This window comes from Poecilia reticulata, chromosome 1 (genome assembly GCF_904066995.2).
Source record: "Poecilia reticulata chromosome 1, P_reticulata-male-v2, whole genome shotgun sequence".
NCBI classification, from domain to species: domain Eukaryota; kingdom Metazoa; phylum Chordata; class Actinopteri; order Cyprinodontiformes; family Poeciliidae; genus Poecilia; species Poecilia reticulata.
In genome coordinates, this window is record NC_088830.1 from 11,222,751 (window position 1) to 11,246,514 (window position 23,764).

General features: G+C 37.4%; 1 protein-coding gene across 2 annotated transcripts; it reads right to left on the minus strand.

The window, feature by feature from the left end:
* Positions 1 to 82: 82 nt before the first annotated feature.
* Positions 83 to 22,300, minus strand: LOC103478388 (complement C3-like). 2 transcript variants are annotated; one of them, XM_081605528.1, is made up of 43 exons: positions 21,856 to 22,300; positions 19,958 to 20,156; positions 19,123 to 19,285; positions 18,630 to 18,703; positions 18,187 to 18,275; positions 17,855 to 17,937; positions 17,670 to 17,757; positions 17,490 to 17,592; positions 16,870 to 16,990; positions 16,130 to 16,245; positions 15,412 to 15,558; positions 14,709 to 14,808; positions 13,757 to 13,851; positions 13,449 to 13,640; positions 13,152 to 13,307; positions 12,169 to 12,298; positions 11,698 to 11,766; positions 11,481 to 11,546; positions 11,261 to 11,375; positions 11,085 to 11,173; positions 10,787 to 10,926; positions 10,143 to 10,355; positions 9,368 to 9,431; positions 9,189 to 9,278; positions 8,290 to 8,496; positions 8,124 to 8,199; positions 7,367 to 7,526; positions 7,205 to 7,300; positions 6,580 to 6,730; positions 6,041 to 6,126; positions 5,736 to 5,813; positions 5,483 to 5,638; positions 4,768 to 4,830; positions 4,253 to 4,334; positions 3,703 to 3,751; positions 3,387 to 3,477; positions 3,216 to 3,305; positions 2,846 to 2,948; positions 2,595 to 2,681; positions 1,562 to 1,642; positions 1,187 to 1,270; positions 811 to 955; positions 83 to 640 (listed from the first exon to the last, which is right to left on the minus strand). In XM_081605528.1, exons 1-43 carry the CDS (start codon positions 21,942 to 21,944, stop codon positions 502 to 504), a joined length of 4,815 nt encoding a protein of 1,604 aa, XP_081461654.1. In that variant the 5' UTR covers positions 21,945 to 22,300; the 3' UTR covers positions 83 to 501. The 2 variants fall into 2 exon arrangements, with proteins under 2 accessions (XP_081461654.1, XP_008430824.2); XM_008432602.3 differs by lacking the exon at positions 21,856 to 22,300 and adding an exon at positions 20,907 to 21,056.
* Positions 22,301 to 23,764: the final 1,464 nt, after the last annotated feature.

Below are 23,764 nucleotides of genomic sequence, written 5' to 3' on the forward strand. Positions count from 1 at the left end.
TGTTGACATACAAATGCTAATAGGTTGTCATTGTTGATTGTTTTGTCAGCTTTGGAAACAGAAGATTCATTGTCAGGCTCTCTGTAGGGACAACATTTTTTTATTTGTTTGAAAATCTATGAAGAAAGTGCAAATTAATAGACATTTCTGTAAATACGCCGGCTTAACTAAACAGGTTAATTTCTATGATAGGTGACATGAGCACAACAATCATAAAAAAAAAAAAATCATCCCAGTAATTAAAATACCAAGAGCATGTAATTAAAAACAAATATAAGAACATTTCACTTACTTCACTGGCAACAATGATGAAGACAACAAGATCAAATGCATTTTAATAGGAAAGAACATTTTCATATACAGACATAGTTTCTGTTTTCAAAAATGCCAAAAAACAAAAAAAACAAAGAGAAATCTCTTTAGACTGGAAAAATGTCATCCTGGTCCTGGAGGCGAGTCACAAAAGATGAGAGAGGGGAACTTAGTTTGGGTCTGTTTTATTCAAAGACATCCAAAGGAAGTATACTGGTCGACCATCTCCTGCAGACTCATACAGACGGCTCGGTGCGCCTCCAGCTGGCACTCCGTCTCTACGGGCCAGTACTCGATCCAGGTGTTCCCTCCAAACGTGTACCAGTGGCTGAGTAACACAAGTCAGAAGAAATGCTCTTCATTACATCGCCACACAGTGAGGGGCTTTTCCATCAACTGATATAATATTTATAGTTATTAATAGTAGAATTTGAGGCACAAAAGTCATTTTAAAGAGGATTTTGTACGAATGTGAAGGTGATACTAATCTGCAGTTACCTCATGTCGAGTTCGTCCTTGTTTATGTCTCTCGATGAGCCCATGATCAGGTAGGTCCTGCCTGTTTGCAGATCTAAAGCATCTCTGCATGCTTTTTTGCCAAGAAACTTGCGCTGTTTACCTTGTGCTCCCACATCAAGGTTTTCTGTAACGTAGTGAAAAAATCTGGTCAAAAACAACAACCAAAAAACCAAAAAAATAATTATTGTAGCTGTTTATCTGTATTTATAGTAGCATTGCTGCTTCAGTGAATCGCAACACTTTCAAGAAAGAAAAAACTATGACATTTGATCAAGGTTAATATTAGAATCCCACGATCCCGTCAGACTAAAACGGAGAACAGGGCAGAGATATCAGGAGACGTTTTATCACCCACCTTCTTTGATCACCTCCAAAATTCGTAGCGTGTAAACATGAGCCGGCGGCCTGTCAGCCAACTCTTCCACTCTAACCTTATAGACTGACGAGAGACAAAGATCGTTAGTCTGTTTGCAGGTATATTTTGACAAAATGAGGTGAACTTAGCCGGGTCCTGAAATTATTTACATCCAACTGCAGAAAATCACAGACCCCAAATACCAAACATGAAGATCATCACTTACTAAAGTCAACACAGAGATGTCTGTAAAACACTTCAGTACATCTCAAAAGAAATAGATGTGCACAAAATGTTTGAGAGAGTATTTTTGTTTCTCTATATATATATATAAAAAAAAATGAAAATAAAAAATATACATATATAAAGACTTACTAAAATTTATAGTGGAATTACAAATCTTCCCAAGACGCTCGTCGTCATTGACTTTTCCTTTTTTCTGACCACTGCACCTCTCTAGAATGAAAAATATAAATGCATAAGAGAATATTATTTGCATATGGCTACACATTAAAAAAAAGTTAATGATAATTACTACATAATAACAGTGACAACGCAGAATTTATGGGAGAATTTTACTGTTTTTCGAGAGTGTGCAGAATTTCTCGTCTCTGAGCAGAGAGACGTTTTGCATGCTCATGCTCAGAGAAAATCTGAGCATGAACACAAAGATTTGAGAGAGCACAGAGAATATATGAAAGGGAACAGAAGCATTACAAGTTTTGAGAACAAAAGACAAGGCATCCTGCAGTAAAATTCCCCCATAAGAAGTGAACAGTTCCTGTCACGGTACTAGCACTTAATTCAGAAACAAAATATGCTGTCCAAACATTTCCCCTGTATCATTTGTTCCTTGATAAGATCCTAATAATAAAATTAACATTAGACCTACAGTTGGGACGAGTGTTTTCAGTAGATGTTTCGCAAATAGCTTCCAAAGTGCTAAATACTGACTCCATAAGCAAAAATATTATGATAAATGACCATGGAACCTATAAGTGCAATATAAAGCTTTCACACAGGCAGTTTGTATGTGGGACAAAATAGTTTTGAAGTATTGAAGTTGATGAAAAAAATTAAAAGAATCTGGACTGAAGGCCAAACCTCACATTACAGGACTTCTGGCGTTCCACACGTCATAAGACGTGGTGCAGAAAAGGCATCACTGTCTCTCCGCTTGCTGTTAAAAATAAATCAGTTCACTGAGAATTGTTTTTGCTTCAGCATGTCGGAAAAAGCCCCACATTTTTGTCTCTCAGACAGTTTGAAGCAGCTTTGTTTGGGCAATCCTCTTTTTTTTTTTTTTTTTCAAACAGTTTGAAAATTGATTAGTTTGCAGGTGAGCATTTCCACACTGGGCAGCGCAGACAACAGAGGAGCGTCCAGCTGACAGCCGCTGCTCTGTTACCTTCAGCGCAAGCGCATTGTTCGTTCAAACACAGCTTGGACAGAGACCCGGTTCTCTCAGGGCCGTAGGATTTCACACAAGGTTTCTCTGCAACAACAACAACAACATATGTTTGAAACAAGTTGCACTTTACAAGGGAATCATTTCTGTAATTTAGCCTTTAAAATATGCATTTCAATCCTTCAAAATAGAACTGTGAAAATTGCTCGTAGTTTTTTTTTTGCTCTGCATTCCTGCAGCTGGAAACTTACGGTTGTAATATTCATAGACCTTCACAGCAGCTGGTTGCAGGATTCCAGCTTTCATCTCCTGGTGGATCCGGAAAGAGATCTCCTCCTGCTGCGTGTGAGAAATCTGGCACAAAATGTGCACAAGATATAAATATATAAAACGTCTACATTTTTTATAGTAGTAAACATTTGTAAGGATTAAATTTAATATTATAGACACTCCCATAAGAGTATTGTTGAGTGCATGCTGCACTAAGCCGGTCTGCCTGAAACTGGATAACCTTATTTGAAACCCGTGAAAAACGGAGAATTTATAAACTAATAGTCTATTTTAATATGGATGAAAACCCGGTATAAAGCAAGATGTTGCACAATCTAGAGGAAGTCTTACCTTGTCCAGATAAAGGGTGAGAGATCCTCTTTCTGACAGAAATGTGTGAGCGTCATATTTGGAGATGACAGGAGAACGGCCTGTAGACAACTGTTAGCACACATTGTTAAAGGTTATGCAAATTAAAGGGGTTTGGATTTTTCCGGATGTTTGTTGTTTCTGCCGTCTTACTGCGTCCAGGTCAGGCTTGTTAAAGGTGAAGCCGGATGGTAAATCGACATCCACGATTGATAACGTTGCATTGCGGTCTCTGTTCTTAAACCTGCACACAAACAAAGGCTTTTGTCATTATAAAAGCCTTTGTTTTAGCATGTGGGGGGAAAAAATGGATGGTATAAAAGTTCTGGAAGGAGCTGAACGAGGGTTTTGGGAAATAAAATATATTGAGAAATGGAAATATTTTAAGGGGTAAAAGGCTGTAGACACATAAAACTTAACTTGAAACAAAGGAGTGAAATTGATATTCACAGTTCTCTCCGATACTCACCTGACTTGTATCCTCAACCTGTATACTTTTTCTTCTTCTGTGATTTTTTCTGCAAGTCATAATAGATAAAAGGTTTTACGTTTCTGTTTATGCACTGATTTGGCATTAATTTTATTCCATTCTTAGATTTTGACTTATTTGATCTGCTCTATTTTCAAAATAAACAATTGCATAAATATGACACGAGTTTAAAAGAATGTCTATATATGCTCACGTATATTTGAATTGATTGTAGATTTGCTTAATATATAAATACACCTACACCTACATATTTCTTTGGGTTTCTTCTGTTTTACTTTTTCAGCACAGGTCCACATTTCAGATCAAACAAATTTGAATAGATGAAGAAAACCCAATACTAAACAGAGTTGATTGTGAACATTTTCTTTGGTTCAGTTTCACTACTGACAGCAAAAGTTGATGACTTTCTGATCTGAAAAATCATTAATTGACTAAAGGAATATTGTTTTTTACAGGCTAAAGTATTTAAAAAAGAAGAAGAAGATCATGCAGTGATATAAAGAAATCCATCAGCAGAAAGAGAAATTACCCGGCACAAGTTGCACACTCATATCAAATGCCTCACATGGGCTCTCAGGTTCCTTAGGAAGAGTGTAGTAGAGAGACACAATCTTTCAAAGATAAAAAAAGTCCTAATGAGTATTTCAGCAAATCTCTGAGGCATCTAAAAAATCCCTCTTTTTTAAATTTACAGTTTCCTTCATTAATTATATTAAAACAGCAATAAAATAAAACTTTACCTTCATGATTTAGATATTGGTGAAAAGTGCCATTTTCCATTTATGCAATGCTGCATTTGCCAGTACTAATAATATATGCTGTATTTTAATATACAGTACACAAAACATACAGTGTATTAAATTGACAAGTCCGCACCTGAAGTATTAGCTACTCTGTGTCTTTAAACAATGTTGCTCATTAAAACTGTTTTAACCTTAATAAAATATAAAGTTAGCCTGATGCACTGCTAGTAACACAGTCATGACGATTAGCAGGCGTTCATGAAAACTTTAGGAAGAAATCACTCAAAACTAACTTATTCACCTTTAAGACGGCTTCTCCAGCTCCACTTGCCATCACTGTTATGTCCTTGTCTACTGTGTCAACCTGTTAAAATTACACACAAATTTTAAAGTTACTAATTCATACATTTTCTGTTCATACTGAACCATTGCAGGGTGGAGACAGACAATTATGCATGCACAAATTCACAAATTCAGCAATTCTGAGTGGCTAATTGACCTATCAGTGGAGGGTGTGAGCAGCGTGTACACAGGCATGACTGACAGCACTAAAACCCTTCTCCTGGCTCTGATTGGTTGTTTCTGACAGAGCTGTGTGTTTGTGCAGATGGCAGTAGGACCACAGGGAGGGAGGAGGCAGAGGAGTTAGATTTCTGTAAATTGTCTCTCTCTTGTTATACTGTCATGATATGGTGACGGGTTTACCAAATATGAAAAAAACATTATTTAAATTTACATTCTGCGGCTTTAATAAGTGGGACCTGTGTAAACAACAAAACCATCTGTCAATTTTGGTCAAATCAAACATTTAAGGAAACACAGTCGCTTAAATGTCATTTTGGTTTTGCCTTACATTTTGCATCATACTAAAATCCCACAATCATACAGTACGCTGATCATTTCTGCTGCTTCATAATATCTGCTTACGTACTAAACACTTTAATGTGGAGGGTGTTATATCAGTAAACATTTGTACAACCAGTCGTTTGTGCTTCATCTTGCCCTTGTGTTCGTACCTTGGAGGTCCTTGTGATGTAATAGTTATCCTTATTGAAGTGATACGTCTCTGGTCTGATCCTCCCTGGAAAGATGAGTTCCACTTTCAGATCATAATCTACGTCTTGCACACGGTTCCAGTACTGAGCTACGGCCTGGTACACAATCATGGTGCTCTGGAGAGGGAGACACGAGCAAATGTTAAAAAATATTTCCTCGGGAAATCTCAGTACCCAAAATATGTTTTTTGAATCAGCTTTTTTTTTTTGTCACCTGTGTCGATAAATGACCTCCATTTAAATTTGGCTGTTCGCGGAGCCATCTCACGACAGGATGGGCTTCGTCAATGGCCTTTAACGATGCAATGTGAGAAAAAGCTTTTCAAATTTACTCCAGACAACAGAAAGTCAAACATTATGTGACCGTCTAAGAAGGCTTCAGAGTCACAGAACATCTGTACTCCAAAAACAACCCAACAGAGACTAATTAGAGGTCAGCTCATCTGTTTTACACACTTAGTTTTTTGAAATGTAAGAAACTGAATTACAACGATCTTGCATGACAGCAGGAAGTGTCACCTCAGCCTTGAGAAGCGCCAGCAGAGCGTAGCCTGTAGCCTCCAGCGTGTGCGTGTTTCCTCTTGGTACAGGCCAGTGAGATCGATCTGTGGACCAGACATGAAATATCCTGTTAGACTAAAAGTAAAATATCTGAGCATGTTACTGTACCAACATCACAACACTGTTTTACACACGCACGCACGCACGCACGCACGCACTGTGTGATCTGTCAGGCAGTAACCCTTTGATTTAGCAGCTAGGATTCATAATATCTGTTTGCTAAGTTAGTAAGTTATGCATCAATAAAATCAGAGTAAACATGTCACCAGCTCAGCAGTTTTTCTGACCTGTACACTACAAGTACATCCTGTCAGATAGGTAGTTTAAGGATCATGGACACAGCAAACAAAAAAAAAAGTCAGTTTAACTCTTACAAACTGACCAAAACCCTGTCTGACCCATTTCTCTTTTCCCAAAATATAATCTGCATTGATACATTGTTTATTGGCAGCATAATGTCAGTGTACATAACCAACCACAGCAAGCTGGCTGTTTACCTGCAGAAGCAAACTTGAACAGTGTCTCCTTGTTGAGTTTGTCTTCAGTCGCCAAGGCAAAGGAAGTTATTGCAACAGCATAAGGGTTTGTAAGAGCAGGCAGACGCTGCTCCAGATAGGCTGCTGCTCGGACTATACTTTGGGTCATTGACTGAAAGAAAAATAATTATAATTTAAATACATATTATACATACTTACACAGACTTATCTTTCAAGCTTAAATCCAATCCTAAAAATAGTGCCTAAAGCTGAGTGAGCAGACATTTAGCAAAAAGGTAAATATAGGGAATATAAGGAGACAAAGCTAAAAAAAATTGCATTATTGTTTGCCCCATGTCATTCTGGTGGTATTTTGGTTTTGTCTATTTAACATAAGTACTAATTTACATTTTATGAATTAGAGGACTGATTGTTCATGTAAACAGTTAAGCGCTTCCAGAACACATACTGTACTTTTAAATGTAAGTGTTGATTTTAGCTTTCGTACATTGCAAACTTTAACATTTTTTTTTTCTCTCATGATTATTCTGTACAACCAAATAAAACGACTGCTACTAAAAGGAGGTGATTTCTACAGGCAGCATTTGAATATTGAAGTGTAAGACAGAGACCAGGTTGTACTCACAGGAACAGATTCCGCACATATTCTTCGTGCCTCCTGGATTGCAATCAGACAGAAAGCTGTTGTGGAAGCATCTGAATCTGTGCCAGCAACATCGCCCTGCAAAGCCACATAAATGAATTTTCATTTTTGCTTCTGTTTTATTATTAAAATCAAATGACTTACCATCATTTCGGTGTGAAACACATATCCAACTTCTCTGAACATCCCGGTCGGCTGCTGTGTGGTAAGGATTAGAAACTTGACGGCACCACAGATATTTGCTGAATCTACATCTATCATGTTGGATATGATGCTGAACACCTTGGCGACATAAGCAGTGAGCCTTGTGGAGGAAATATTCAGACAGATGAGTCAGATATGCACGTATTTATGAAAAACACATGGTCTGACAATAAACAAGACAAAAATGTACCTTATTATCGACAGGATAAAATGAAATGTTTCAATTTGATCGGACGTGGAGTTATGCACACATTGGCTTTAACACATGACTATTTACTGAACACTTTGTCAACCCATTCTTATCTTAAATCAATAATGAATTTCCATTTGTGCTATGCTGGGACAAACAAATTTCCCCTTGTTATCTCATTATCTTCTCTTAAGTAATTGACCAGGTTTATTTAATAAAGTCGCTTGGAGTCTGCGCATTGGAACACTCTTACATTCACGCACTTATCTTACACACAGCTTACAAGAACAGTCTAAAAAACATGTATAATTTAAGATATTCTTTAGGGGACTTTATCATGTAGATTGTTTTACACATTTTGGTTTTCCATTTATTGGATTTATTTTTAATGCTAATTATTGCCTCTCATTGCTTTTATAAAATATTTCAGACAAAACTTCTTTTAGTTGAATAATAGAATATTTGTGTGCAGATAATGAATATGTAGTTAGCTGTCGCCTGTCTCACCAGGTGCTGCTCGGTATGGCAGGAAATGGAGCAAAAGAGCCGTCGCTTTCACGGAAGGTCAGCTCTCTTTGATACCCTAAACAGAAAAAAAAGGTTTCACTTTCATCCTATCAACCCACAAATGATCTATCTTCTGATTGTTAATCAAGTTGTTATTTGATGATACCGTTCTTTAGGTATTGGAGAGCTTCAGCTCTTTTTTCTAGCCCCACCGCTTCCCACTGGTTGGTTTTGTCCAAGTACATCGTTGCAGCGACAGACGGAGTCATGGTCATCATCGTTTCCTCCCCAGAGCCCAGAGGCTCTCTGAAGAATCCTCTCAATGATTTTCCACTAATGATATTTTCCTGAAATGGATTTGTCTTCCCTGCTCCTGCACACACAGAAACAAAGCAGTCGGTGAAAATATTTGATGAAGATGAAGGCATAACGAGCGTTTTGCAAAAGCTGCCGACATTTTCTTTTATATTCAAATTTGATCATTTTGAGTCGAGTCTGTGGTGTATTTTGTTCCAGGAACATTTAAACCTTTTTAGTACACTTTGTAAACTATCAAAAATCAGGACCAAAATAAATGGAAGCGCAGAGTATAATGCAGTGTCTTCAGAGAATAATACAATTAAGTTATATAAAGTGAGGTTTGAGCATTATGAAAACAGTGAAAAACAGGAAATAACTGATACACACAGACACAAAATGGAAGCATTTCAATGAGGATTGTAAAACAAGATGGCTAAAGAAAATAATTGAAGGAGTAAAAACACAGTAAGTTGAAGAAATGTGGTGTTAAACGTTTGGAAAAGTTCAATGTCATGTGCAAAAGAGAAATAGTCCAAAAATTAATAATGCTAAGTTTTCACTTTTACGTTTTCTATGTGGGTCGGTGGAGAGAAGCAAAGATTTGAGCAAATTCTAAAACTTTCTCTGATAGGCAACACAGACAGACTTTTAGCAACATTTTAACACAATTAAAAACAAACATTACCAATTACGTATAATGCTTTTGAAATAGATTTTTTTTCAGAAATGTTGTTTTTCAACAGATATTTTACTTGTTTGAATTACCTGTCAGATACATGTAAGTCGTCATCCGTGTGTTTGGAGCGACGTCGCTCGGAAGGATTTTACCGCTGATCGTAACAGATTCTTTGCCGTCTAGAGATAAAAGCAGCAAGTTATGAAGTTCATTCAGCAAAATAAAATATTGTTTTCTTGTTCTTTTAGTATCTCGTTTCTAAACTTACTAATGCCGTTCTTAGACGGGTTTAATGTGACAATCTCCACCAACTTTACCAGTTGACCTGCAGGCTACAAAAATGTAAAGAAATAATTAACACCAAGAATTTCTGACTACAAGAAGAACTAATGTTGTGTATCAATTATGCCGAGGCGAGCAGTTGTCCCAGAATAATAAATACATTGCATTTTATCTTTTGTTTCCTTTTTGTGGTTTTTGTTAAAATACATTGAAATGATTAGAGATAAAGGTTTTCTCCAATATAACAAAATCAAATGAATTTGATTTTCTATCCAAGATTATAAAACCCAGTGGAGGATTATCACTGCGATTAATCCATAAAATCTCGTATGTTTAAAAACGCTTGTCTGACATGTTGTGCTTGCCGGTCCTGGACCAAGCAGCCATCTTTGTGTTTGAGATTTGCAGCTGTTTGAGTAAAGCGGTGCAATATTCTAAAATGCAGGACATCGTGAGTGTGTTCAGAACAGCATTTTGATACCATATCAAGCTAAAAGATCATTTTGGCAAACCTGCAAACATCATGTGTTTTCAAAATGAACTGGGTTGAATAAAACCGAGCACACTACTAAATACAGTTTGACCTTTTGTACTGTCTGAGAATCAATCAGTGATGACTGGTATGAGGCAATATTAGTAGATTGTTTCATCAAATGAAAGAAAACATAGAATTTGCCGGTTTTAGGAAATAAATTCAGAAGAAAGTTTCTTGTTACATCTCATAAAAATAAAAAAGATCCAGATTTCATAGTCAGACTTACCAACACTATCAGTGTTTTTCTGACTGCATCTTCAAGGCTTGAATCTTTAACAGATGCTTTGACCTCCACAGAGAAGTGTCCTGTCTTCAGTGGCATAATGACAAATGAAACTAGCTGGGAAGTTTGAGCTGCAACTGGGACTTCCTGCCGGTAGCTCAGACGTCTGTAAGCTGCGCTGCACACGTCGTTTTCCTCCATCAGATCCACATACGCCTTAAAGTGTATAGAACAGGGAACATGGTTTTAAATCCAGCAGGATTCATTTTCAGGTATCATAAACGGCAAACAAAAGATTAGAAGAAATGGGTGCAGAAGTTTCACCCCTTTGATGCTTCAACATCTTGAAATCTGATTTACCTATCTCTATGTTTTCCCTCCAGAAATACACTTTTAAAAAAAATATTACATTAGTTTTGTACATTAGTAACAGAGTAATGGGATGAAATTGGCTTGAGCACCTGGGCAGAAATTGGGGATTTCGATACAAGCTGGTTAAACAGCTAGCTTACAAGAGCTAATTAGTGTCCAAAAAACACATTGGCCATCCATTTGCTTTGTGTGCATAAAGGTATTTTTTGAACATCAAAAAATTATCCATGCTGTGTAAAATGTTAACTAATTTCCCTGGAATAGTTCAGACTCACAGTGATGGGATTAGGACTGTAGTTGTAGAGAACTGCCTTAATTTCCAGCTGCTCTCCGTGAACCGCCGAGTACGGCAGCCTGAGATCGATGAAGAAAGTTTTCTTCACAAAAACCTCTAATGGGTCAGTCACACAGATACCTGCAAATAAAATAAAATAAACAGAACAAAGTTACTCCACCAGCCACCCCTTTGTTCACCTTAAAAACTTAAATCAAAGCTGCAGATGGAGAGAGGAATTGATTTGGAAAGAATCTGTTATGTAAAAACAGCAAAAGTAAGTCAAGAGTCCTCCTCACCGTGAGTGTTTGACAGACTGATGCCTGTCAGCTGCCATGTTGCTATCGTGTCAGGCAGGAAGAAAGTTTTTCCATGTGATATAGACAAACTGAAATGGATAAATAATAAGAGCTGGTCTCATGTGGAAAACATCTGATTAGACGTCTGTGTTGGCGTTGCCGTTTCTGTTCCTCACCAGCCAGGTTTGTTTCTTGGGCAAGCGTTCGTCTTCACATCGTACCAAAGCCAACTTTCTGGGAATCGAGTGCGAATGACGGTTAAATCTGAATCCGTGATGCCGCCTGCCTCAACTGAAGTGGAAATGAAGAAAAGAAGAATATCTCAGTAAGAATCGATGACCGCTTTCGAAATATGTTGATTCCTGTACAGTGATGACATGAACTGATGGTAACTACCACTCGTATGCTGCGCTCTTCTCCTGTTGCGACGCAGTAGATGAATTTCTCTAAAGAAATCCGAATCTGAAGGAAGAGAGAGAGAACAAGATGATCCTCATGTAAAATCAGACAGAACAGAAAATATCTGTATTTCATGTGATTGAGTTTTTTTCTCATTCCGTAATCTAATCTGCCATACAGAGATTCGGTATCCTTGTGGTTTTTAAACTTTTACCCGCTCTGCTTGTATTATGTCTCAGAGTGGTGGCTCGTGTCCTCCGGCTGGATGTGGGGCACTGGAGATCTGAAAAAGCAGCAACATTTAGTAATTAGATTGCAATTAATTGCTCTAGATTCAAAGGTGCGGATCTCGGAGAGAACAACAATCTTCAGGCAAGACGGAGAAATTAGAGATTTCGAAAACATTTACACGCACCAAGATTACAAATCGTTTCTCGGTGAGGTTTTAAAGATGCAGGTGATTTCTTCAGGTGATCTTAAAAGGGCATCTTTTAATGAGATCACACAATATCTTACTTTACTTGACATTACTTGAATGCATAAAAGTTTAATCCAATCACACCTAAAATAGTGGGATTATTTTGAAGTCCTTGGAGAAATCTTTGCTTGTTTCAGAGTTGGCCAGACAACGTTTGGCCGTGTTGCTATCCGCTCTGTCAAGAAAGCAGCAGGAGCAAGAGCTAACCTGTTCTGCAAGGCGTCCCTGGAACGGTGCTCGTCTCCATCAAGAGTCCAGCATCGTAGAACACGTGCATGCCGTCCTCTCCGCCCCCTGCTGTGCAGCCAGGGTCGTATTCCTCCACCATGTCCCAGATCTAGACACAATGGAAGTGATTTAAACACAACCACTTAACAGATTCAGACATTTTTAACATAAAATGGAAGTTTTCTGCATAAGTACAAAAAAAAAAGCCCAGAACATGTATGGAAACTTAGTTTTGGTTTTAGAAAAAGTAACTTTTTCTCCAACTCTTCATGTTTATTGTTGCCCACATAAGCATTGAAGTTCCCTGGGAGCATCAGAAAATTACCAGATGGTACCAGCCTTCTTAGTTGTCACTATAAAGTACAAAGAGGTGATGATCCTCTTTCTAGTCTGGGAATTTTTAAAAAAACGGATTCACTCAGCTGGGGATTGTCGACGGTCCCCACACTCGCCCCTCTGCTTGAGTCGAGTTAAAAACAAAAGATGTGTGTGGAGATGAGTCCGTCTACATCCAGCTGCTGCCACTCAACTTCACACATCAGTTTGAAGCAATTGAATGAATGGCTCTTTGTCTGACCCTCCCTGCAGCCAGTCTTGTATTGGAGTCTCAGACAACACAGCCCTCAGAATCGTAGTGCTTCTCAAACCCATTTTCTAAAAGTTTCTGGACCTCGTTGAAGGTTTTAATCAATCTGCAACACTTAATATTCACCCTTCTTTTTATGCTATTTGATCCATTCATATGCGCTGTATGATACCCGTCATTTAATGAAAGATAGTTAATTAATACATGTATGTTCTGTATGCAGGATGGAATCTCAATTAGAATAAACTTTTGATGAGTTTAATTTGCACTCATAAGTTACAGCTTTGCAATTGGAGAAATGCATTTAACCAACCAGACAAATTCAACTGTGTGCAAAAATAACAAATATTTTTGGCAAGCAGACGAAAGGAGTTACCTTTTTTTGTGTCAGGCGGTGCTTCCTGTTGAGGGCTGAGACACTTTTGTCAATTGCCACTAGTCCCACTGTGGCTTCAGGATCTGCCGTGATTTTTAGACTGAAGCTGCTGCGGTATGCATAAAATGCAGCAGGTCTCACTGGTTCCAGACTTAGCTTAAAGAGAAAGAAAGTTTTTTATTTTTTATTTTTGCTCAAGGCGACCCTTCAGCACACTTCACAAACGTTAATATTCTTGTGCATGAAGTAGTATTAGCTTGCATGGATGTGCAATTGTTCAGCTGTTGTGCCTCTTACAGATCCCATGCAAGAGTCTTTGACATCCACCCACATGGAGTCTGCAACCACTTCTTCAGAGTTTGGATGATAGTAGGCTACGATGCGGAAAGATGGCAACATTTCTTTGGTAACGCGAATGCTCAGCCTCATCAGCATTTGTTCACTCATGTGATATCGTCCATGTTTTACCAGCTGACCTCGACTCAAAATCTGGTAATACAGACAAAAACATGCATGAATGAAATCCCAACATTGAGAGCTTCAAACAATTCAGGTTCATAGAAGTAAAACCACGTGTTTGCAGGCTGCCTGCATTTTGTTCTTACCAGGTATGTGATGTATTTGTGTTCCCTTTCCTGTCTGCTGAGGAACAGATTGACTTTTATGGTTTCTCCCAATTCCACCTCAGCTGAATCCAAACCTGTGACAACAACTTGTTATTTGTGGATGGTCTCACTTACTAGATTCAGCAGTTTCACTATCAGAGCAGGAGTATTATAAGTATAAGTGAACCTGAGTATTATATTATATGTATTACAAATAAATACATGTAATAAATAAATAAAAAATAAATAAATACATACATACATACATACATACATACATACATACATACATACATACATACATACATACATACATACATACATACATACATACATACATACATACATACATACATACATACATACATACATACATACATACATACATACATACATACATACATACATACATACATACATACATACATACATTATAAAATTTGGATTAAACAGAAGTGCAATTTTTTTTATGTGTTGTTTGTAAGATTCTATAGTTGTGGGTTTAAATAGCGTTTCATTGGCAATATTTTCCTGCAACATCTAATTACCCAGTAATATTTTTACATTTCCTGTCTACTTTTAATCTTTTAATACAAAAACATGATGGACCGCCTCGAAGCCCCGACCACCGGGCTTAGCAAGTTTTCTGCTAATAATAATAACAATAATAATAATAATAACAGGTGATATGCAAAAAGATGGACAGCAATAACTAAATTGGTTGATTACTGTAATGCCATTATTGATTAGGGTGTTAATGATATTCAACATACCACTTTAAAAAAGTTAAATGTATATTGTTTTCATTCCTATTCTTTGCGTAGTTCTATCTTTCTAGAGGTGTCTGTCTCTTTTCCATTCAGAAACTCCCCATTTGAAGAAAAATGATTTCAAACCTTCATCTGCCTTGAGTAAAGAATAATGTGGATCTGTACATATTTTCTATATTTACTCATGTGGAGGTAAGAGCTGCTTTTGGTTTTGTATGGAAGAGCCGTCATGGAGGCAAACGCTTGTCGATTTGCTGGGATTTTGGGGTCTTTGGTCTTCGCCTGTAAAAAATGACACACAGAGAAATGTAACTATTATAGAGGGACAAAAAGATCATTTTTTCTATCCATGGCTATTGAGTAAATTCCATATTTACATACCCAGTTATTCTCTGCCTCACATTTCTATATGGTAATTTCATATTTACTTATTGTTTGACTATTTTCCACTCTTCTGCTCAATACCTGTGGGCTATTAGCAGATTTATCCTCCTTGTGATCAGTTTGTTGATAAGTTCTGATTTCTTTTTTCTGTTTGCAAGATTGCAATATCATTTCCCTCAGTTTAGCTGCAGCGCCATTACCTATTGTTCTTCCCTTTCTAAACATTCAGTAATAATTAAATTAGTGTATAATCCCAATTGTTAAAAGGTTTGCCCCACTATTTGAGCCTGTTTTTAATGCTCTTTCAGACATTTTTGTTATGTCTTCTTTCAATTGCTTTGGCTTTTGGTTCGTCTAATTACTGTGATGCTTTAGTCAGTCGTTTTGTTTCCCTACCTGTGATCAACTTTCTTATTTTAAAACAAACATTTGCTTAGTGACTGGTTAAGCCTTCACAGTGACCTCATGGGGGTCAGGTGGGACACAATTTACACGACTTACTCCAATAAACACGGCTTGAGAGCTTTGAAATGAGTTGATGCTAAATCTTGCCACGCCATTTTCTGAGGTGACGTCCTCCATGTTGCCAGGATCCACCACCACGGTCACACCTGGAGCCGGGGAATCATCAGGATTCACAACTTCAACCTGCCAGAGACGGAAAAAAAAACACACAAGAAAGCAGTAAAAACGTCAAGTTGCTGCTAAGCCACATCACATGATGTAACTGTAGAAACATTTCAAGCTCCTCCGCACCCGACTGGACTGGAATACGGTGAACCTGAAAGCCTCGTTAGTGTGAAAGCAGTCGAGGTGCTTTGCTCTCTACGAACTCTCCAACCAGGCAGAGGGGCAAAAAAAGCTTATTGATGTACTTCAAAACTTTTGTTTTGAATTAAAGAGTGTCTTTAAGGTAAAGTCCTCCTTTTAATATGTTTTTAAGAAATGTTTGCACAGTTTTATAAGGATCCAGATATCCTGCCTGCAGCCAACTCATTTACGTAAACTACAACAATGCAGAGTTTGGACATTTTTACATTGTGTTACCATCCATCTTCTGGCTGATTTTTAATATTTGTGTGATTTTGTTTTGGTGCAAACAGAACTTAAAAACTGCTGTGCCTGCGCAGTTTTCAGATTGTTAACACACGTTAGGATGTTGGAATATGTTTCTATCAAATTTTCTGTCCGGTGTCTTTAATGTAAATGAATTATGTACCGTGACGTCCAACGGCATGCCTGGTTTGAAGAACTTTGATGTTCTCCTGAAGAGGATGGCGTAGGGGTAAGAGGAGATCTTTATGCCTCCCAGCTCAGACTCAACCATTTCAGCGCCTAATGGTAAAACATAACAACGAAGAAAAAAGGTCAGAAAATCAAAGTCCAAACCTTTTACCTACAGCTAAAATCTAAAGTTAAACACATTTTTAAAAATCTATCCCCATCAAAACGAGAACACTATACGAGGACGTTTTGCAGAGAGCAAATTTTCACGTTGAAAACGCCACAGTTTGGTATATTTTTGTTTTCTTATTCATCTTTAAGGATGAAATGCTTCTGTGTACAAAAACATTTGGTAAATTACAAAAAAAAATCTTTCATGGAAGTAATTTCTTCAGTGCGTATCATCTTGTTTACTTGTTGTGGCGCTGGCTTATGTAAGAATAAGTGATAACAGTTCAAACTGAAGCGATTCATGTTTTACAGACATGCTACATTTGAAAAATAGTGGCAACATTTAGAGCCGATGATGTTTACTTGAGCAGACATTTTCAGATTCTTCGTAAGAAAATAAAAAACACATTTTACCTTACACAGGTTTACAGCCTTTTTAAACCATGAAAAACATTTTCTAATTGTTCAAAACTCAAAGTCAAACATACTATGGTCAGTTTTCTTTATGGCTTACTTTTGCGTAATAATAACTTAGTGTGTGTAAATGAAAATTTTTTTTCTTACCGTTTTTTGTCAACACACTGACTGCTACAAATATAGAGCTCCCCACCAGCTCCGCAATATTTGAAAAGGTCTGTGTGATTTGCTCCCTCGTTAGTCTGGCCACTCCATCGCCTTCCAGGATCTGACATGATGCGAAGCAAAAGTTTGTCATCAAGAAAATATTTAACTCTGAGTACTTGGGTTAACGTTTCAGTCAGAAATGTACACTAATTGGCATCATTAATCCAAGCAAGTACATCTCAACAACAGCAACATGATCATAAGTCTTTCTAGTTCTGCATAATTCAACTCAAAAAGTTACTCACGCTGCATAATATTATTATAGTAAGTAAAGAGTTTCTTCCTGTTAATTTAGATAAATATGGCACACAGGTTATCCAAACTTAAATAACTCAAATTAACAGAAAATGATGCCTGAACTGTGTCACACTGTGTGGAGTACATTTATGTGAGTTTAACTTATTGAGTTGAATCGCTAAAATTCTCTTTTAGTGACGTTACAAATTGCTGACATGCACCTGAAACGTCAGACAAGAAGAAAATACTTAAAAATCATGTAGAAAACAGCAAAACTGAAATAAGTCTGCACCGTACCGTAAAGCCTTATGTATCCCTTTTACCTTGATTTTCTGTAGAGAGTCAGGAAAGCTTTTCTTACGACCGTCTTGAACAACTCCAAACAGAACGTAGGCCGTTCCGTCCACTGCCTCCCCAAAGTTATATCTGAAACAGCAAGTAAAATATTAACTTGGGTGAATGCTTTATTTACACTTCTGTCTTTTCATCTGCATGATACTTGCATAGCTTTGATGTTGACTGTGAGATCTTCACTGTCTACATAGAAGAAGGGGCTTCCAGGTGTCAGTGTAACTTCAAAGCTAGGGAGAACTGCAAAATGTGCAGACATTCATGAGAACCTTTTCTCTGTTTTTATCAGGCATGGATGATGCCATTTTTTATTTTTTAAAGTGGAAAAGAGTCTTACCATATTCTTTGACCTCAAACTCAAAAGTAAAGCTCACTTGTGGGGTTTTCCTAAACTTGGCCACAATTTTCCAAACTCCAAAACTACATGCAAACACGCAGAGAAACAAGTATTATCTGTGCACTGAGAGAAAGGAGCTAATTCAAGTTCAATAACATTTCACACATATTCTCCCTGAGACATGTGTGTTTCTTGCTTTCAGTCATATGAGAATAATAATTATGTTATTTATACAATATATTTTAAGTGTTCTCAACATATTTGGTGTAACTGAAGGCTTTAATTATAAGTTTTAGTTCATGTTGTTTTTTAAATTATTGTAAATCACTTACCTGACGACTTCAGGAAGTCTATAGTCTCTATAATCCAGCCCTGCTCTTAAAACGTTCCAGTCAGATCGTACAGTGACGCCTTCAGGAGTCTGTGGAAAAAAACAAACAACCTTTGATTATTCACTGACATCAACCAAAACAACAACAACAAAACACTCTATTTTGTAAAGTATCATGTTTTTCTTTATTAATTCAAATATTTCAGCTGTTCTTTGGTAATATCCACATCATGGCAACATGTACAGTTTGCAGGTAATTTATTCTAAAATCTTTTTCTATACCAAAACAGACTTACACACAGTCCAAGGAAATATTTCAGATAATACAAGACTTTTGGGGAATATACTCTGGAAGATATTTTGAAGATATTTTGTTTGTACATCCATATCCAAGTGTGGTACAGAAGTAGATAAAGCAGTTACTGAAACTTAAAAGTACGTTACCACAATCTCCGTGTCCACAGCTACATTTGTTTGAGGTTCCATGCCAGGACTGACTGCAAAAATCCTGTACATAACTTTGAAACACAACAAGGAAAAAAATGTAAAACACATTTTACCATCAGATTAAGTCAAATCTGAGCGTAAAAACAAGGAGAATTGTTCTCGGTTTGCACATTTAAAAAGACACAGACAGACAGACAGACAGACAGACAGACAGACAGACAGACATACTGCCTGCCCCCAATGTTTCCTTTTAAGCTGTCATTTAATATTGCTGACGCTCTATAGTACATTACTGGTCTATCCAGACCTGTCAGAAAACAAATACATAACAAATAGACTAAACTTGAAACAGGGTTTACTTTCTTTTTTCTTTGCTTATATGTTTTTTCCATAGATATTGTCGCTGTGAATATAAACGTGCTTAACTTTTTCTCTGGTAATACTGGTGAGCATGATTTCAGACTGTAACCATTGTGTAGTTGTGACTTACTTTTGCTGTTGGGAAGGTAGATGCTTTTGTCAGTCTGTATGAAAATGTACCCGGATTGGAAGGACACCAACACAATTTTTTCCAACAATTTGTTTGGGAACTGTGCTTGGAGATACACGTACTGCTTTCTGTTGGGGTCTTTACTGAAGTCTGTTGCCTCAATCTGGGAGTAAAGCAAAGAAAAAAAAATTTAAACAAGGGATTTGGGACACCACGTGACTTTTAAATCTATTAAAACTTGTAAGTTGTGGCAAAAGCAGATATGTTGAATGCAGAAGATGCGCTCCATTGTTCGGGGACTAGAGCAAGGAAACAGCTTGAGGTAATTTCTGGGAAATCTCTAAAACGTTTTCCAAACTCGTTAAAAGAACCTTGACAGATATATCTTCAAAATTAAAGTAAAATCTGTCATTGAAATGCCAAATGATTATAAATGTTTATGTGCAATTTGGGGATTTAGTTCATTGTCCAGAAACATTTACATCAAAGAGTCTTTTATTTAAAAAAATGATTGAACTTATTTCTTTCAAAACGTTTGAAAGTTGTAATTTTTGCTGAAAACCCTTGTAGTTTTGTTATGTTGCTTCCATGTAACATATGAACTGCCAACTAAGAGAACTGATGAAGAAAATACCTCAAAATATTTGAATTGAGAGCAGAGGACTGAAGTCCTGCTGACAAAAAGCTTGTTGGTTCTTTTAATCTTTTGGTTCTTTTATCTGTTTGTTTGATGCAATGCTATCAACAACCTTGATGTAAACCTTCAGACTGATTTTGAGTGACAGAGCATCACAACAACAGGCATCATTTTTAAATCGTATCTGAACAAAGTTACCTGAATTTTCCCAAAACCCTGAAAGTTGTTTTCCCTATTAAGGGTCACAGAAGTTGATGCGAGCGCTTTAGTTTTCGTTGGATAATTCATTGCTTTGATTTGCACAGGTATGGCGTTTTCTTGTACATAATCCTGAACTTCAACAAAGACGATTTCTGTTGTTTCTACTCGGAGCAGGTTGGGTGCCGACAAGACCTCCCTGGAGAAGCAAGCAGACATGAAAGAGAAATCAAAACTATTCTTGCATGGAATTTGTCTTACCTGAAAAACGGAAGAAACGGCAATGTAGCTAGCTTATTTAAACTGTTTTCATTTTTTATAATTTCATCTAAAGAGTTTTGTTTACTTTTTAAGGGGTAGATGTCGCAGAAAATTGAAAAAAATCCCTTCAGCTTAAACATAATGAACTCATTCACATTAGAAAAACCTGCAATTTAAACAGGGAGCATGCACAGAAAAATTAGCTAAGACTCCCAAGAAATACTGCTAACCAGGGGGCAAACAACAGACAACGTTAGGCATTAATGTAAAGGCAGCAATGTTTAATTGAAAAAATATGAATGAAAGAAGAAAAGGTAGAACCAGAATACGTCTAAACTTGTTTACGCTTCATAGCAATCAAAGTGGAACTTCACAGATGTGGTTCTAGAAATGGAGAATATTTCATGTGAGCCTGACAACATGTAAAGATATTCCAGCTCCAGATGTAAAACAGCTGTCTTTCTTGATTACAAAACATTATTATTATTATTATTATCGTCATTATTTATGATACACTGAATTGTCCAAAAATGAATTTGACACATACAAACTGTACAGAAGTACCTCCAGTCTGACTTTAATCTCTGAGAACGTCTTAGAAAATCAGCGTACCCATAATGTGTCAATGGGTTAGCTCTTTAAATCTAACCTGAAATGTAATGTGTGAAGTTCAGGTAGCTCTACTTACAGAGGAGCTCCATCAGCCAGAGAAACCAGTGAGAACAAAGCAAGAGAAGTCACAAATCCAAGCTGGGTCCAACTCATCGTCCTGCTGGACTCCATAGCTGCTGTCAAAGTAAACTCCCCCAGTTATTCCCAGTTACTCCCTGTTATCTCCGTGGAGCAGCTTGCCCCTCCTAGTGGAGTAAAGCTCCAAAGTCCCAATCAGTCAGTGTGGAGAAGTGGTTTGGTAACCTAAGTCCTTGTTTCCCTCTTTTTCTGAACTTTTACATATTGTGAAATGTTTCTTGCTCACAATTCAAATTAATTTGAGTCAGATAAAGTCTAAATTATACATAAAGAGGTACTTTTGACCAATATCCTTTTAGGCAGAGCATTCAAAGAAACTAGTAGTTGTTAATGTGTTGTTTGCTCATCTTTGTGTTTGACCTTTGTCATTTGCTGTCATTTTGCAGGAAATGATGCAAAACATTGCAATGTGCCAACATGTTCAGGCCTTGACTGTGTGCTGTTTTGCATCATTTACTGCAAAATGACAGCAAATGACAAAGGTCAAAGGGAATAACTGGAAATAACTGGGGGAGTTTACTGGCAGTGTGAGACCTCGCCTGATCACACAAAGTTTCCATTTCTTGAAGGGAATCTGGACAAAGCTGGATAGAATAAACCGACCCAACTGCAAACCCACGTTGTCGACAGACAGTGAAACGAGGCTTGAACACTGAAAAAGCTGGAATCTAAATTCTGTCATTTTTCTTTAGCTTTAGTTGACTTGATTAATCCTGTTGTCTGTAATCCATCACAAGGTGCGGCTATCAAGTGTGTGACCTGTGACACTGGAGCGGATGCCATCTTGTTCCATAAACCCAAACAAAGACAGACACACCCTTACAATAATCCACTCCAGTTTAATCTTTGCTATTACAAACGTTCATGTGAAAGTCATCATCACTTACAGGTTCAGGTTGTGTTGGTCAGTCTTGGTTCCTGCTCCACTCTCCTGATTTCTGTCCTCGTTCCACTTCTCCCACTCCTGTCCCTCCATGTCTTTCTCTTCCTCCTCATGACCCCCCTGACCTCCTGTGGAGTTAGTTCCTCGTGTAACTCCACAGCCACAGCCGACACTGTCCTTCTCTGCTACTCAACAGCAACAATGCTAAACTTTGTAGTATTTTGCAAATTCATAGTATTAGAACACAAATTGAATACAAAAAAAATCTATTTAAGAACATTGGTGAGCATGTAGGAAGTGGTTTATAGATTTTATTTGAGTTTTTCCAGCTGGTTAAAAATATGTATGCTTAAAAAAAATAGGACCACTAGATGTATCGTCTGTATATTCAAATATAATGTATTTCACTTTGAACATACTTTCTCCTAAGATGTTATCCTTTGCAACATTAAACTTGTCGAGAAAAGTCGAGCTCATCCCACTTCCCCATGCTGGAGATTTTAGTTTAATAGTAATAACAAATAAAATTACCGTAAAATTAATGACATAGGTGACATCAAGACCCAACAATAGAGTCAGACTGTAATAAAATGAATCTGGTTGTGTGTGTTGTTATTGTGTCCTGCAAACTTTGCTTTAATTCTACTTTTTTATATTTAATCATAAAAAATCATAGTCAGGCAGAAAGAAAGTCATGAAACAGGAAAAGCTGATTTCCTTAATAAAGGGGAAGTTTCTGTCTTGCATCAGGCTAAAAATAGTTCAGACCATTCCTTATTTTAAAGCATTAAAGGTTTTTAAAGAATAAAATCTAAACATTTTGAGAGATTGGATAAAACCCAGAGTAAAATACTTAAAATAATGACTTATAATTATGCCAATAATTAATATTGGTTTAACCAGTGGTTGATGTTGGTTTGATTATAAGAATATTTACACTTACTCTTACACTTGTGGAAGTACTTAAAGGTGAAACAAGTAACTGTAACATGGTATCAGATAATTACAATAATGGATTATTATTGGGTTCTTTTCAGAAATGTCTGTAATAACTCACCTTATGATTATAATAAGAGTAACTAATAAGTTATGGTTATTATAACATTATAAATGAATGTTGAATCAGATAAACTAAAAGGTTATAAATGTGATTTTGACATTGAACTTGAAAAGGTGTAAAATGTTGTAACTGTAATTAAAGGTCACTGATGTTGTGTAGGAGGTAGATGGTAGGTGGAAGGTCAGGGGAAAAGAGGAACTGATAGGAGAACGGAGAAGACTAAAGCCTTATTGCTAAACTTCAACTTGCCTAAGAAAAGGTTGGGCAGGAAACAGAGGTAGGAGGAACTGTTGAGCAACTTGGGGACATTAGAACAGAGATCCGGTCATAAGGTCTCCAGGGTGATGGAGATGAGATCATCTGTCCAAGCAGTCAGCCAATGAGACAGGCACAGCAACAAAGCCAGCCAATGCAAACGCACCAAAAGGTGGATAAACCCTTTATAAGGTGGGTGCAACAGAGGAATCTTTGGTTGGATCCTTCAGGCAGCTTCGAGCCAAGACGGAGATGGACAAAGAACTCTGCAGCTGAAGAAGAGCCGGGGCCACAGAACCGAAGACTGTTCTGCACATGGGGACCAACCCGTTAGCCCCGCAACATGTGGCTTCAAATCGCACTTCTCTCAACAGCTGGGTTTAGACCCCCAAAGACAAAGACCAAGGCAAAGATGAAGATAAAGACAAAGGCAAAGAACAAAGGCAAAGAGGAAGAACTGGTGTGTTCCTTCCGTGGGACCAGGAAGATCGTGAGACGAGGAGAAGGGAGCTACAGAGCTGCAGGACAAGAAGCTGAGGACCGCTACGCGCATGAGGAAGTCACCCTGATGCCCGAGACCTGCCGCTCTAAGTCAGTA